This window comes from Erpetoichthys calabaricus, chromosome 7 (genome assembly GCF_900747795.2).
Source record: "Erpetoichthys calabaricus chromosome 7, fErpCal1.3, whole genome shotgun sequence".
Taxonomy (NCBI): domain Eukaryota; kingdom Metazoa; phylum Chordata; class Cladistia; order Polypteriformes; family Polypteridae; genus Erpetoichthys; species Erpetoichthys calabaricus.
Genome location: NC_041400.2, coordinates 170,400,834 through 170,418,011, shown reverse-complemented (window position 1 = coordinate 170,418,011; position 17,178 = coordinate 170,400,834). Strand labels below are relative to the sequence as shown.

The 17,178-nt window shown below is 35.2% G+C and overlaps 1 protein-coding gene across 2 annotated transcripts in view; it reads left to right on the top strand.

Moving 5' to 3' along the window:
- ap3b1a (adaptor related protein complex 3 subunit beta 1a) overlaps positions 1-17,178 on the top strand; it is a 318,566-nt gene that overhangs the window by 271,074 nt on the left and 30,314 nt on the right. For both annotated transcript variants that reach the window (XM_028805706.2, XM_028805707.2), the window contains exon 26: positions 3,570-3,708. In XM_028805706.2, coding sequence (XP_028661539.1) covers positions 3,570-3,708 — 139 coding nt within the window. The remainder of the gene's footprint in view (positions 1-3,569; positions 3,709-17,178) is intronic.

The following is a 17,178-nucleotide window of genomic DNA, read 5'->3' as shown; positions in this document are numbered from 1 at the left end:
TTAGGGATTGGGATTAGAACCCAAAGTTATTGTGCTCTCATGCAGCCTAACGAAGTTTTATACTGCATTATTACCTAATAATATGTTAAAGTAACTGAATCTATATGTATTCCTTTCCCACACATTTTGGTCACTATTTAGTAGGATTACCTTTGACAGAAATTGTATATCTGAATCTTTTAAGACAAGTCTTTGGCTGCCTTGTAAATGTTAATACTGTAGATTTACAATGTTTTACTAGAGTACAGCATTTGATTGTAGCACTCAAGATAATTGACTGCTGTTTTTGCACCACTACAGTGGTGGCAATGCCTATTTAGTTATTATTACCATGTTGGAAGGAACATTAATCTTACTCCAAGTTTCTTGAAGACTGCAGTAGATATGCCCCATGATACATGTGTACTCTGCTGCATTCTTTTTATGTTCTGTCTTTAAAAGTCTTCCAGTCCACGGTGCTTCACAGTAGAGAATACTCTCTTCAGGATAGTGTGCAATGTTTATGCTGAACATAGTGCTTAGCCTTCTCACCCTACCACAGAAGTTTTCTTCATTTGGTGCAAGTCTCCTCATGGTTTCTATGAAGTTTTTCCCATATTATGCTGTATTCACATGCTATGGTAGTTCCTGGAGCTCCCCTTGTGACATCTCACCTCTATTTCATTGTGTTCATGTGAATTTCTGGTTTTTGGGAGAAATGCAAGGTTTCTGTTGATTTGCTGCAAAAAGTATTTGAAGATAAACTCAATTTTTATGTGAATATAAAGAAAATTAAGCATTAATCATGGCCTATGAGTGACCGTTTTGACTGGTGGATTTTTCACCAGCAATTTCAGTTTTGTGAACACCCAGCCAGGTGTATATTCCAGATTGTGTCATAGTTTCTTCATTTCTTTATTATTTATTTTGCTTTAGGATAATTTCAGTCTCTTGACAATTTTCTTAAACACTTATCCTGATTTACACATTTCACTATTCTTAACTGTTTATTATTTTTAGTAGACAACAAGTTGATATCCCAGAGACAGAAGTTCATGGGAAACACCTTAACTTGCCCACAAATTGACTCTACTTAACTAGTCATGTGAATAAGAAAGATTATTGGTTACACCAGAGCTTGTTTACTTAATTGTTCTTCACAAATGACTGAACACTTATACTTTATATTTTTTAATCAGTCTACCGGGATCTGTAGAGTTATTCAGTCTACTATTATACACAGATATTACCAATTTAAAACCATGAAACTTTGTTATAGTAGCTTAATAAAATGTGAAAAAGTCCATGGCTGTAATGATATCTTATGATATTGTATGATATAGCGGGTTGGAAAATGACTGACTGATTACTATATTAAAGCTTTAGTAAAATGATTTGATATTTAAATACTTTTTTTTTTTTTTTACTTTTTTTAAGATAACATGTTCAGCTACTTTTTAGTGAAATTACCTTACGTTGTTTCTAGTATAGTGTTAAAGTTAGGAGGTCTTCCATTTCATTTTCAATAAAATTTTAGTTTATAAACTTAAGTTTTCAAAATAGTCACATTGTTAATATTTTAGAATTTCATAGCTATCAGGTACTTTTTCACTCTTAGCTGAGTTGTGAAAATATTTTGCTTAAAAATTAAATTAAGTTAAATTTTATGAAAAATAATAAATGTTTCTTAACACTAATTGCAATTTATCTGTGTTACTGGCTCTCCCCTTCTCCTCTAATCATTAAAGGTTTGGTTGATGGAAAAACAATGAGATACATGATGGAAAGCACATTACACCTGTGTTATCCTCACTGCACTGGCTGCCTGTTCAGTTTAGAGTTCATTTTAAGATTCTTTTATTTGTTTTTAAGTCCTTAAATGGGCTTGCTCCGCCCTACCTCGCTGAGCTGCTGCATATGCACTCTCCTTCCCGCTCACTCAGATCAGCTGGTCAGCTGCTTCTGGATGTGCCTAGGACTCAGCGAAAGCTCAGGGGGGGGATAGGGCTTTTTCCGTTGTGGCTCCAAGGCTCTGGAATTCACTGCCGATCCACATTAGACAGGCCTCCTCACTGCCCATTTTTAAGTCTGCTCTTAAGGCTTCCCTCTTTGGTTTGGCGTTTGATCCTGTGTGAGCAGTTGATTTTACTCTGTATTAACTCTGTTTAGTTGTGTTTACTATGTTTTAATTAGTTTCATTTATTGTATTTTATTTTACTTATTTATTATTTTGTTTTTGTTTAAAATTTATTTTAGCCTATGTTCAGCACTTTGGTCAGCGGCTGTTGTATGTAAAGTGCTGTATAAATAAAGTTGACTTGACTTGACTTATAATGAGAACTTTTAAACATGTTAAAAACAATGCTTCTGCCTTAAAATTCCCATTGGTATTGACAGTACAGTGCGTTGGTTTTCATGTGTAGATCTAGAGTATCTTCGCTAGTGGGTTTGATTATCCTGTACAGTTTATCATCTATAAATCACCTTATGACTATATGAACATCTCGAGGTGTTGCTTTCTGCCCTTTAATGGGAAAGGAGGTGTTCCAGGACAGTTGAAAGAATTGTTACAGAGTTATTTCAGAACTTTGAGATTGTATAACTGCAAAGAAAAGAAGTTTAAGTAATAGGAATAGAAATATGATCCCTGTATCTCTCTTGCAACACTGAACATTATATAAATGCAACTGTAAATATAAAATAATGTTAGGAAATTTTATTTTGCAGTCATGAAGATCAATACATGTGTCACAGTGTCAAAATTGAATGAATGGGATGAAAGCTATGATCTTACTACAAGATTACAATGCAAGCTTACTTATACTCTTAAAATGTTTGAGTTTTCAAGACATTATGTAATAAACATTTTCCTTTTGTTGTATTGGCTGACTGTGTGACTTGGTGTTTGAGAAAGTGGTTTATTCTGAGCACATTCTCTGACCCTGAACAAGTCACTTAACCTGCTTATGCTGCAGTTGTAAAAATATATAATTTGTATAAAAATAAAGAAAAATTGTACTTTATGTGCAAATCAATTTGGAGCTGGGGTCAACTTGAGAAATCTTGGAAGTAGTTTGTTTTATATGTTTTGTCAAGTGTACATGAAAGGTCATGTGCTGAGGTGAACAATCAGTGATTAGTTGGACAAGCAGAGAGAAAAAAAAATTGTTTTTCAAAACATTAATAAGTACAAAACATTCACTTAAAACATTTTTGTAAAACAGTCTGCAAATACTGGAGTATAGTTATTATAGGGAAATGTCTACTTAACATTGGTAGTTTAGTTAGTTACTTGTCTATATGTACTATTTATACTAAGTAAAATTACTGAAGCAAATACAAAAATAAAACTTGGATCAGAGCGAGTCATGCGGGAATGCTTGAGTGAGTAAAATTAATCTATGACTTTTATTTTATTCATGTATTGAAGTCCACAATTTGTCGAGTTTCTGATTTAGACTTGAATGCCAATACAAAATTCATTGAATTAATTTTAATTGTCTTTATAACATTATCAGTTTCAAGCTCCATTTCAATTTTTTATTAAACTATAGATAAATAAGCTTATGTTTTATTCATTTTATCCACAGGCAAGTTAACTGGTATGAATGAGAACACTACTTCCATCACTTTGGAACCAAAAAATTCTTCTGGGCAACCTGCTGTACACAAGATTGTCAATGTGGCCAACCTTGGCTTGGTACCTTCAGGTCTGGACAACATACACAGGTGTGTTTTTCCCTTTAATATGATTATAATGTGATTTTTGTTTTCATGGCAACTACTTTTTCAAGCCCTAAATGATATTGGACATCAAGTCTTAATTATTCTTCTTTAATTCACATATTCCACAAATTATACGAAAAGTAAATTGCATTTATAACCAAAATTAATATTTCATCTAGACTTAAGGCAAACTATGCAGTAGTACTACACTACTTGTACTTTACGCTCACTTTGGTTCTCTAACCCTGATTAAGTTTGTTTTATTAATTGTTTGTACTGTAAATGTTATTGTTTACATTTTTAAGTTTCCTTGAATGATGTCTCCTCAATAAATAAAATAATAATAAGAAAAGCAATTATAAGCAATTTTAAGACAGTTCCAAATTAATAGTGAAATTGTTCATCACAGAATCCTTTCACTTACTCTAAAGCAGTTGGTGCAAATTTTGCAAAAATGCCTTTGTCTTTAACTGCTTGACTTATTAGTTGTGTTTTTATTTTAAGATATTTGAAAGCACAAACATTTGATCGATGTAAGTTTACCATGGAATTTAATAACAGATTTTAACTAACAACAAGAATTGGCTTCTAATTAAGAAGCTGGTTGGAGTTTGAGGTTCCGACCTAGTCGATCATCTGTTGGTTCACTTCACATCTCGTTTCTGTTTGGGTGCCATTTAATGAAAACATAAAGCAATTCAGAGGAATGAATCTTAAAAAACAAGTCAATTAAAATTAAGGCAAAAGACTTAATTAGTAGCAAAAACTTGCCATTAATTAAGAAAAGATGTAGAATGAAAACCTGCAGCCACAGTAGCGCTCCAGAATCAGAAGTTGAAGGCTCCTGTCTTAGACTAAATATGTGTCCAGTCTTTCATACATGAAGCTAAAATATATAAGTTGTTGACATATTGTGAAACTGAATTTGCACCAGTTCAAAGTTGCTTTATTTTCTAGTAAAGTGAATACAACACATCTCGACTATTATCAACAAGGCTCACCAATTTCTTTAGTTCATCAGCTTTTATAGATACATAGTGAAGTCCATCATTACTGGATTTCTAACATTCTGGAATTTCATTTTCTTAATTCAGGACAACAAGCTCTATATTTAAGGAACATTGCCTTAGAATGACTAACAGCATTTTAGAAATGTCAACCATCCTGCACAAGACATTTTCTCTCTTCTCTTCACTCTGGAAAAAGAATTGTATCACACCATGCATACATTACAATAAATTTGAACTTGAGCTAGTAAGTATTAGTAGTAGTATTTTGTAGTGACAAAACTGTAATAGATGTACAACTTCGAACCATGTGTGTGAATGTAAATTTCACTCAAACTAACAAATGGACTAAATACCTTATACTGTCAATGTTGTTTAATATGACAGTTTTGTTCTTTTTAGATGAAACAACTTATTTAATTTTATAGAGTATTTCTGTGAATAGCTTCAAGGTGAATCTTGTGTTACCTGTCTATTAACTCATTAGTTGCAAAACTTGGTTCTGAGGTTTTTGTTTTTAATGTCAAAGGTATGTCTTTTCAATGCCTTTCCAGAAATTCACTTTATTAAAACACTTCACCTATGACAAAAGTTATAGAAGCAATCAAACACACCATTGAATAAGCTTAGGAATGGTCATTATAAGAGGCATAATATATGTAGAGAGACTGAAACATAACTTACTAGTAAGATGTTTATTTATTGTTTCATACAACATTTATTAAGACTGAATTTTTTTTTGCTGTCAGCCTGTGGATTGCAATATTTATGGACCGTATGTATAATATGAACCAGGGTACATGATACATTTTAAAGTTTGAATAACAACATGCACATTTTTGGAAAGCAAATGCCATTTTGAATTACTGTTGGTATAGTGATTAGTATTATCTTCATTTCAAGCAAAATAGCATCTTCCGTTCTAAGAATGTATGAGACTCTAGTATCTTATACTTCAGAACAGAGTTTCTATATATTACTTCATTGTCTTCAGCGTCTAATCCTGTCCGAGAATACATCCTAAGAGTATTATGAAACTAGGGATTTGTTAGAGATTCAATTTTAAAAAGTTAAGAAAAAGTACTTGTGTTAAATATAGAATTTACAATACGCATCTATAATAAATATTGGATGCTCTTTCAGATTTTAGTTATTTAAGTTGCCATTCTTAGTGATTCTAATAATTAATGGTTTATTACAAATTTACTGTATATAACACATTAGAATAAAACTGTTTTTTTATAATCCCCTTAATTGTGGAACTTACACATATAAACGGGGCTGTAGGTTTTCTCCACCTAATGAGTCTTAGGGTGTATTTATTAGTTTTCTGAGCACATGTGTCTGACATGAAGTGAAATGACATTCCAGCCAGAGCCAGTATCTTCTTTGTGTACAATGCAGAAAGAATGTGATTCTCCATTACTCTGAAATGGAAAAAGAAATGTTAAAAATGAATGAGTGTAGTTTTAAAAAAAGTGTTTTGGTTATTTTTCAGTCATCATTGTATGCAGAGAAAAAAGTAATGTTTGCATCTATTTTTAGATTACTGCAAGTTTCTTTACTCATGTCGTATTAGATCATTTTTAATCATGTCTCCAGTTATTGAATTCTACAGCAAGGTCCTCTCCCTCTGAAGTAGTAGACCTCACATCACCATTTTCTAGTCTCCACTGGCTCCCAGTTGTTTTCAGAATTGATTTGAAAGTCCTATTCTTTTAAAGAGCTTAATGGATTAGTGTGACAATATATCACAGTGCTGTCAGATCCTTACAACCCAGAGAGACAATTTGGGCCTTTACTGATTGACCTTCTAACCAGGTCCAAGACAAGGATCAAAAAATTTGTTTGGTAGCCCCCCAGGTGTCAACTTCTCTGTCCTGTTCTATTCGATTTGGGGAGTCAGTCATTTCATTACTTTTTTTAAATGTATTTTACTACCTTCTTAATTACATCTAATATGGTTTGCCAACAGTTTGGTTGCCTTTTTCCGCCATTAAATTAAACTTTTTTTCCCCTCTCTCTTTCCACTCTGTTGATTTTAATGTGTTATTTAGTAATTTGGAGTGTGGTGAAGAAGCTTGTATTCCAAGAATGACTGAAGTTGTATTGTCCTGATACAATAATCATTAGAAAACGTATAGAAAAGAATCATTGTAAGGTTTTCACATCTTCTTGTTCATTTAAATCCCAAAAGAACAGTCACACTTCAAGAATACTTGTTCTGTCATCTGGAGCCAAATCTGAAGGTAGTGTTTGACAAGCAAGTGCTTAGTAGTCAGTATTGCCCAGTTACAGTCAATTTAAAGAAGAAATATGGAATCACCAGGGGCCACGTTTAGTTGGAAACACTTTGGTGGTCTTAAGAAAGGCTTCTGCGTAACATATCTTGACAGACTAGACCTTAGCAATGGAAAATGGTTCTTGAGACCTCACTGGTAGGATGGAAGCCTGCATATTTGCAGTCAGTTCAAAAGTGCCAGTTGGTTTCAGTTGGACTCATTCCTACATAAAAGCATTTATTTTAGAACCTGACCACTTTCACTTTTAGATTGACTGCTTTCCATTCCCATTTGTTGAGGGTGATGATATCCAAAGACCTCTGGCTGAGCATTATGCAATTCTTGTTTGCACCATATGTAAAGGTTCCACTCAGTGCTGCAGAGAGATAAACACCAAATATTTGCACCAAGTAACTTCTTAAAATATTCAGTATTCTGGTTAATACAAATGTATCAACTCCTCTATTGATATAAGTGTTGCATAGAACCTATGTACAGCACCACTATATTGAGAGACTAAGGCAGTTGCTACCATTTTTAATAAAGGAAAACCGAGGATATAATCCATTCTGGTTTTTGAGGAATTACAATTTTCATTCTTTTGTCATAAGCATATGCAGAAGTGTAGTAAAGGTGAACTCACCTAATGCTTCAAGTTTACATTTAGGGACAGCAGTATCTCAGGATATTGTGTAGGATATGCTGTAAGAGTACTGGGCTTCGGGGCTACTCTTTAACGCCCTTCCATCCCTGTGTTTGTAAAACTGCTGTACAGTGATCCCTCGCTATATCGCGCTTCGCCTTTCGCGGCTTCACTCCATCGCGGATTTTATATGTAAGCATATTTAAATATATATCGCGGATTTTTCGCTGCTTCGCGGGTTTCTGCGGACAATAGGTCTTTTAATTTCTGGTACATGCTTCCTCAGTTGGTTTGCCCAGTTGATTTCATACAAGGGACGCTATTGGCAGATGGCTGAGAAGCTATCCAGCTTACTTTCTCTCTCTCTCTCTCTCTCTCTCTCTCTCTCTTGCGCTGACGTAGGGGGGGTGTGAGCAGGGGGGCTGTGTGCAGCTGCTTCCTGAAGGACATGCTGCACGGAGCTTCGCATACTTAAAAGCTCAAAGGGCACGTATTGATTTTTTTTATCTGTCTCTCTATCTCTCTCTCTCTCTCTTCCTCTCTCTTCCTCTCTCTTCCTGCTCCTGACAGAGGGGGTGTGAGCTGCCGCCTTCAACAGCTTTGTACCGGCGGTGCTTCGCATACTTAAAAGCCAAAAAGCCCTATTGATTTTTTTTTTTGACTGCTTGCTTTGCACTCCTTTGAAAAGGAAGATATGTTTGCATTCTTTTAATTGTGAGACAGAACTGTCATCTCTGTCTTGTCATGGAGCACAGTTTAAACTTTTGAAAAAGAGACAAATGTTTGTTTGCAGTGTTTGAATAACGTTCCTGTCTCTCTACAACCTCCTGTGTTTCTGCGCAAATCTGTGACCCAAGCATGACATTCTAAAAATAACCATATAAACATATGGTTTCTACTTCGCGGATTTTCCTATTTCGCGGGTGGCTCTGGAACGCAACCCCCGCGATGGAGGAGGGATTACTGTATACCTAGAACATTTATGGCAGTAGCTAGGTTTTTCAATATTGAGCACACACCATTTTACTTGGATGTCGCAAATGCATTAGTATTTGATTTCTGATTATTTCATTTTGTTTTGGTATGTTACTAATTTTAGTTTCTTTTGTTTTTTGATTTTTACCAGTTTTCCAGTTACATATGTGCATCACCATTTGGTGTTCAGGTTTTTCTTTGAGCACTGGAATTTTTTTCATAGTCGAAACCATGGGCACCATCGTTTCACTGAAGGGGTGTGTTGCTGGGTGTTGTGACCTGCACATGTTCAGCGCAAGAATGTATGGCCAATGCTATTCAAGATATTGATGCAAAGCAAAGAATTACTCTTTTTTGAATAGTGTTTAAATGTGTGACTAAGATTTTTTTTTTTTGAGAATAAGTCAATGTGTAATAACACTCCTGATCAACTTGAAAAATTCTTTAGCCGATTCCTTAAAAAAGGGAACATTTTTAGCAGAAATTTAAAATGCCAAAATGAGCCATTGCCTCCTAAATCTAGCAGCAGGCTATTCTGAGCCCTATTCTCCAAAATGGGCCTTTCCCTGAACCAGAAGACACAAAAAAGGGAAGCCCAGACTCAAAACAGTTATTTACAATTTCAATGAAATATTGAAAAGGTGGAGAAGAAATCATAAAAAAATTATTACAAAAAAGAATGTTTTCAAAAATAAAGCAAATGCAAAAAAAAAAACACTAAGCCCAAAAGGAACTCTGAACAAACAAAAATTGTTCATATCCCAAATTCACAAAGCACAAAACTATAGCACAAGATCAATAAAACCAAAATAAATGCTGATCTGGAGAATCTGGAATGTAAAGGCAGAGGGTGGTCCTCTAGCTAAATTGTAATGGTGGCCCCACCCCTTGGAACTCAGTATAAAGTAGAAAGGGTACATAATAGAAGACGTGAATCCATAAATAAACATATTATGTACATACTACACATATTTAGTGAACAAAACAATATTCAAAACATAACATACAAAGAAAATGAAAAACACAATCATTGACATAGATAACAATATTATTTAGTGAATAACAGAAAGATGACAAAAATGCAGCCACTTAAGCCAGGCTTGAAACGCTGGTGAAAACACAACATCATCTGCAAATTAGAATTTTGTTCTCCAAGAAATGTACTATTATAGTTGCTTGGGATGCCATGTCTTCATAAAAATTAGCAGCATTCTTCATAAAGCAGAAGGCAAAGGATTTTTTTGGGGGGCAATCAAATTTATATTAAACCTGTTCAATTTATTCATAACAGAGGAAGATGAAAACTTTTTTGCTTTGATCTTAGGATGTGATTTATTCATGATAACTTCCTTTAAGAGATAAACCGTTGCATATTCCTGCAACACATTAACATGTAAATGAAAATGGTTGAATATTTATATAGTTGTAAACATGGTAAGTAATTTTACTTTATTCACAGTCAATAAAATAGTTAATTAGTAAGATAACTGAATACATTTAATTTGGATTTATTGATAATATAATTGTGTCATTACCAAGTGAAAAATGGTAGTTTGTTATTGAATGATATCTGTAAATGGGAACATTATAGAGAGAAAACATGTGTGTGCCTCTATACTCAACAATGAGCTACATGATATGTAAGTGTACATAAAATATGAACAAGAACAAAAGCCTTACAGCTGTCTATTATTTTTTTTTTTTAACTTCTCTTACTGAAAGTGCCCTGTGTTGCATGTGTACCCTATTCAGGGTTAATTCTTGAATTGCACCCAGTGCTTCTGAAGCAGACTCTGTCCCTGTATTGAAATCTGAAGATTCAGAAAAGGAATGAATTGATTATTTTGACTTGAACCTTCTCTTGAATATCTTTGCCATTTGAAATTGAAAGTCATAGTTCTTGTATATAAAGTTAAGAATGCAATCAAAATTTCACAGGTGGTTGACTGTTCAGGTTGGCATTATTGTCAGATATTCTAGTACCTTTGAAACATTTTACTTTTCCCAGTTAGAAGCTGTGGATTTCCAATCTATTACATCTCAAATGTTGAGAAGTGTTTCAAAATATATGCTGCTGATGCCATAGTTTGTACAATGGAATGGATCACGGGTACAAGATGCAAGTTTTAAAGATGGTTTAATTTGTATGTGGAGTATGTAGAATATAATTTTATAGCATGTGTATAAGATTTACTGTTTTAATTTATTTTATTTGTAGAATGTTTTTTGCTGTGTTTATTTGACATGCTTTTAATGTCTAATGTTTTAATGTTACTTTGAGGCCTCTCTGTGTAACCAAATTTCCCTCTTGGGAAAGGAAAATTGAATTGAATTGAATTGAAACACTTTGGTTTAATCCATGCTGTTGCAGTTTCAGTGATGCTCACTTGTTACAGTTGAGAACCTGAAGGGGTTGTCTCAGTGACTGTCATATAACCTTTTTTGTACCCGTTAAAAAAAAATGTGTTGGTTATCCATAGGTGAAAATGCTGAATCTTTATTTATCCATTACATCAGTCTACAGTGATATTTTTCTTTGAAAATGCATCTTTAGTTTCATACTGTTATATATAAATGAGGGCCTCTTGGACAATAAATTTTCACTAAAAAAAAATCAAGTTATGCTGCAATGATAAAGAACATATCCGGGAAATCTGATGTTGAATAAGTACTGTATTAGACCCCTAATAGCTTGAAGACTGTATGATTAGTACAGTATACAATATTCAGTGACATCTCTGTTATTACTGACTCAGGTGGTGCTACAGTCCTTGTCCTCCTTGACCTGTCCGCTGCCTTTGACACTATTGACCATGAGATATTGCTGCTGCGACTTGAACATCTTGTTGGGCTTAAAGGGGCTGCTCTTAACTGGTCCAGGTCATATCTAATTGGTAGATACTTTTCAATGACTTTAAATTCCTCTTTTTCATCTACTGCTCCTCTTAAATATGGTATTCCTCAGGGATCCATTTTGGGTCCTATTTTATTCTCTATATACCTTCATCCTATTGGAGCTATTTTTAGGAAATTTAACATTTCTTTTCACTGCTATGCTGATGATACACAGGTTTATATTCCTGTCTGCAACTCTGCAATAAATCAACTGCACAACTGTCTTTCTGAACTAAGATCCTGGATGGCTAATAATTTTCTTGATCTGAATCAAAATAAAACGGAGGTGCTTATAGTGGGTCCATCAGCTAAAGCCCAAATTGGTCTTGGACTTCTCGGCTCTTTCTCTGTCTTTTGCAAACCTCAAGTCCGCAATCTTGGTGTTACCTTTGACAGTAACCTCTCTTTTGAGAAACAGATTAATTCTGTAATCAAGAGTTGCTTTGTCTATTAGGTAAGATCAAGCCTTTTTATCTTTATCAAGCTACCCATGCTTTTATCTTTTCTCGCCTTGATTACTGCAACTCGCTGTATTCTTGGATTAGCAAATCCCTGTTACGCAGATTATAGTTGGTCCAGAATGCTGCCACTCGCTTCCTGGTTGGGGCAAGAAAGTATGACTCTGTTTCTCCAATATTAGGTTCTTTACACTGGCTGCCTGTCACTTTTCGAATTGATTTTAAAATCTTGTTGCTAGTTTTTATATCTTTACATGGACTTGCTCCTGCCTATTTATCTGAATTGTGTGCTTTACACCAGCCATCTAGAGTGCTTAGATCTTCTGATCAGTTGTCTCTTGTTGTCCCTCGTACTAAGTGTAAAACTAAGGGGGACAGGGCTTTTGCAGCTGCTGCTCCTCACCTGTGGAACTCTTTACCTCATTTCATAAAAGAGTCGTCTACAATTGAACTGTTCAAAACGAGATTAAAGACTCATTTCTATTCACTTGCATTCTGTGACCTTCAGCAATACTGATGGTTTCCTCATTGTCATTATGTAACATTACCTCTATTTATTATTTATTTTATTTATGTTCATATATTTTATTTCTATTTATGTTATTTATGTTAATTGTATGTTTTTCTTTTATTCTATTATTGTAAAGCACTTTGGCCACAGCATTCCTATGTTGTTTTAAATGTGCTATATAAATAAATTGACATTAACATGATTGCTAACAATGCAATAAGGGTAATGAAAACGGGTGTAAACAATCAAGCAATTAATCCTCTAGCTCAGTGTTTCCCAAACTCGGTCCTGGTGAACCCCTGTGGCTGCAGGTTTTTGTTCCAACCGGATTCCTAATCATTGACAACACCTCATAGCACTGATCTCATTTAATTAGCTGTTTCTTTTTTCTTTTATTCGACATTCAGAAAAGCACAGCAGCATGATTTTTACATTTATAAGGCATTTAGAAATATTTCTGCTTTTGCTATAGATTTAAATGCTTAACTCTCTTTTGTTGATTTCATTTTACTTTGCCCTTTCTCTGTGCAGTTTTTCCCTCTTCGTTGTATCTTAATAATGATAATTTAAAACGAGCAGATCAGACACCCAGGCAAACAACACTGAATAATCAAAGGCTGCAACTACTTTAGCGTTAGACCCACTAATTAGTAAATAATGGATCAATTAAACAATTAGAACACCTAGAAAAGTAGAATGAAAATCAAGATGAAAATACTGTTTAAAGGAAAAAAAATACATTATTCCTATATAACTGCTTGGTACATTTTTAATATTTATTTATTTATTTTTTTAGCAAACTTAGTTTTCTAATTTCTATATTGTTTCCTAAACACAGAACTTGGGAAATATCAGTTCACTTAATTAGCCCAGGAGTTCAATTAAAAACAGAAGCTGGTTGGAACAAAAACCTGCAGCCACAGGGGTTCACCAGGACCCAGTTTGGGAAACACTGCTCTAGCTTGTTGACTGGTCTGTGACGATGCCGGTCCCCTACAGACTCCCTCTTCCCACATGGGAGTCTACTGAACCAACACCGTCGATAGTTATGACCGAGATGAGCTGAAAAATGAGGACAAATCTTAGATGGAGCCAGGGGATGGTGAAAAGTGCTCATGTACTTTTATTATAATAAAAACAATCCAAAACAAAAGTAAAACCATGAGTGTCCACAGTGCAATGTTCTTTAAAAAAAAATCCATAAAATCAATAAATAACTCTGTTAAAATAGAGGTTAAAATGCAGTCTCTCTTCACCTGATCGCAGCCTACCACCTTCTATCTCCTTGGCTCACCGATCACAGGCGTTGCTGGCGGAGCCCCTGCAGCATGAACTCCTTTCTGCCGACCCCACCCCGTCTTAGCTGCCGCCACACTGTGCAGCCAGACCGTCCGAGGTCAGCACACCTCCCGTCTTCCTTCGCACTCACACAGTTGCTCCTCAGATCCACTGGGAAGGCTTACATCCTGCTCGCCCCACTCTAGTCAGTGTTGTGAACCAGCCCCTTTGCGCTTCAGCCTGCGCTCCCTTCCGGAGCCCCAGTTCGAGCTGCCTTCTCCTTCCTGGTGTCCTGGCCTTCCTGGATCATCTCCTATGACTGCCTTTTTCTGTCCTTTCACCTCTCTTTTATTATTTTCTCTCTTTTACATCTTTTCTTTATGTCCTCTTATATTCTCTCCCTCTGTGCTGGCCCATATATATCCACCTATCTCTGTGGGCGCAGTGCCTTAATCACATCCCGCAGGAAGCCTATGAATCAATTGAGCAGGTGCGACTCGCCCCAACTACCTCATTAATTCCCCGCGGTCGTGCAATCGCGCCCACGGAGAGTGACATGGCTTTATGGACTTAAAACCTGGCCATATTTTGTTGTAGCCGCAGACCCACTATGCCACATGGTGTATAAGTGATTATTTAGGTCAGTTCTTAGGAACATACAACTGAGAAATCAGTACAAGTGAGTTATTTGGTGAAACCTCAAAAACTGACACAAATGAAGACAAGGGAACTTTGAGAGCCACTGTGATTAAGAAGTTTAAAGATTGCAGTGGTGACAAGAAGAATGCCAAGCTCCTTAGGATCAGTGTGTCCACTGTGTAGGCCATCATAGCAAAGTGGAAGACAACTGGAAGCATAATGAAGCAGCCATGGTCAGGCCACCCTGTTAAAATAACAAAGAAAATGTTAAGAAAACTAGTCAGAGAAGTAAGAGCAAATCCTAAGGTGACTCTCAGTGACCTGCAAAGCTCAGTATCTGCAGCTGGAGTGGATATGCACATTCTAAAATATCGAAGGTTTTGCACAGAGAGGGGCTGTGTGGCAGAGTTGCCAGACAAAAGCCACTACTAAAAAATTGTCATCTGAAAGCTCGATTAGAATTAGCTAACAGACATCTTGACAAGAGTCCTGCATTCTGGAGTCATATACTTTGGTCTGATGAGACCAAAATTGAACTTTGTGGCCTCAACATAAAGGCGTTTGTCTGGCAGATGGAAGGGACTGCCAATAATCCGGCAAACACCATACCTACTATCAAGCATGGTGGGGGGAGCATCATGCTTTTGGCTGCTTCTCTAAGGCAGGCAGTGGGTCCCTTGTTCATTTTGTTGGAAGAAAACCTTCAAACGTCAGCCATGAAATTGGGACTCGGACGCTACCACTTTCAGCAGGACAATGATCCTAAACACAGTGCAAAAGTAGCCAAAGTATGGTTTGACCAAAAAAAGATCCAGGTTTTGCAGTGGCCTAGCCAGAGTCCGGATCTGAATCCAATTGAAAATTTGTGGCATGATCTCAAAATTGCAGTTCACAAACTAAAGCCTTCAAGCTTTGCCCAGTTGGAGCAGTTCTGCAAGGAAAAATGGGAAGAATTGCCTCCATCCAGATGTACTAAGCTTGTAGATGGCTATCCAATGTAACTGCCTGCAGTTATTGCCACAAAGGGTGCTGCTACCAAGTATTGACTGTGTGTCATGTGAAGGGGTCAGTTACTTTTTCAACAGCATTTTTCACAACATGAGTGTCAATTTGCATTTGTATAGTTCACCAAGCTCTAAATGTTTCAAAATATGTACACAGAGAAATAAAAGTTCACTGTGATACTTTGCATTTGTGATTTGTAATGATGTAAGATGGAAATATGGTGGCTTTCCGGGGGTTGGGGGTTGAATACTTTTTCAACCCACTGTATTAAGTTTATAAGTCAAAAAATAATTCTGAATTATTTTTTGCCTTTAATCCGTTTGCCATATTATTCTTGTGTTTTTAAATCATGTTAATTAAAAATTAATTTTTACTTTTTTATCCTGTTTATTTCATTGAATAGCTTTGATTATTATTTGTAATGTTAGAGCTTTTTCCATTTCTGAAGATTTAAAGCTATTATATTTTATCTTAAAGATCTATGAGATAGTTAGTAATGAATAAATAACACATTTCTTCTGAGAGATCAAAGTTTTGTCTTATTTTATCCCTGAACACACTCACTTGGTTCCAGTTCTTGGTAACTTAATATAGTACAGTACACTAGCAAATGCTTTTAAATACAACAACAAAATCCTTTCACCTTCATGATCCTAAAAGGATAAAATAAATGAGCAAATTAAGACTGATTAGAATGGCTTGATTTACAAAACAACATTTAGCATTCATGCTTTTAATCTACTGTACATATTCAGCACAGAAGTTTGACAGATTATGTGAATGAATTTAAAATTTTCATTTACCAGCAGCAGTGAGTTGGGATATAAACCATCTGGTACAGATTGGCATCACACCTCTGTGCTGTGCATTGCCAGAAACATCATGAGTAAACATCATGCAATTTCAATACTGTAGCTGGAAAGTTGAATATAATACAATTCATCTTTTGAAAAAGAACATAATGTTGTTTTCTGTCCAGAAAACAAGTCTATAGATAAGCATATATTTGTCAACCCATGTCACTTTAGGGATTTGACATATGTTGGGAGAATAAGGTATGTAACAGTTGGTAAATACTGGAGCCAAAAAATACGTATTAATTTCTCTTAATTGCCTTATGTGCTGCTGGTTTTTTCCACCTTATGGAAGTGATCAGAACAACTTTAATTGTTTACATGCGTTTCCTTTATTTAGTTGTCTTGACTTTTTTTTTTATAGTGAAATGCTTGAGCAATATTTATGCCATAAGAATAAAGAAATCATCTGCCTTATGTGAGTTTCTTCTTACTTTAGGGCAGTTAATAAAACCAAAACCTTATAGCTGCAAAAGTCTTGTATTTTTTTTTAATTTAGAAAACCTCATTCTAACACAGGTGGATGAAGTGTTACAGTAATCTTGAAAAAACACACCCCTAGTATTCAGTCACAGAACTGGATTGCTACATGTGACTTTAGAATAGCGTTGATAAGTTGATTGTAGAATAAAAAGGCTTTTACACAACCTTGGGTGGTGTACTAGCTAAAAGAAGGGTATTCTAACATTATAGCCAAATTAATACAAAAATGCAATATAAGAAGGAACTCTAACTTAATCTCATACTTCATCATGAGTTATCAAATGTACAAGTTGCTCAAACTCATCACTCTCTAGTACATTCTGGCGCATTTCATAGAATCATGCACAGAAATGTTATTTCCTTACGTAGATCATAGTTTAAATGTTTTCCAGTTCAGTCATTCCTTTTATGTAATTAGTTTTAGCTCTTTTAAAAGCAATGCA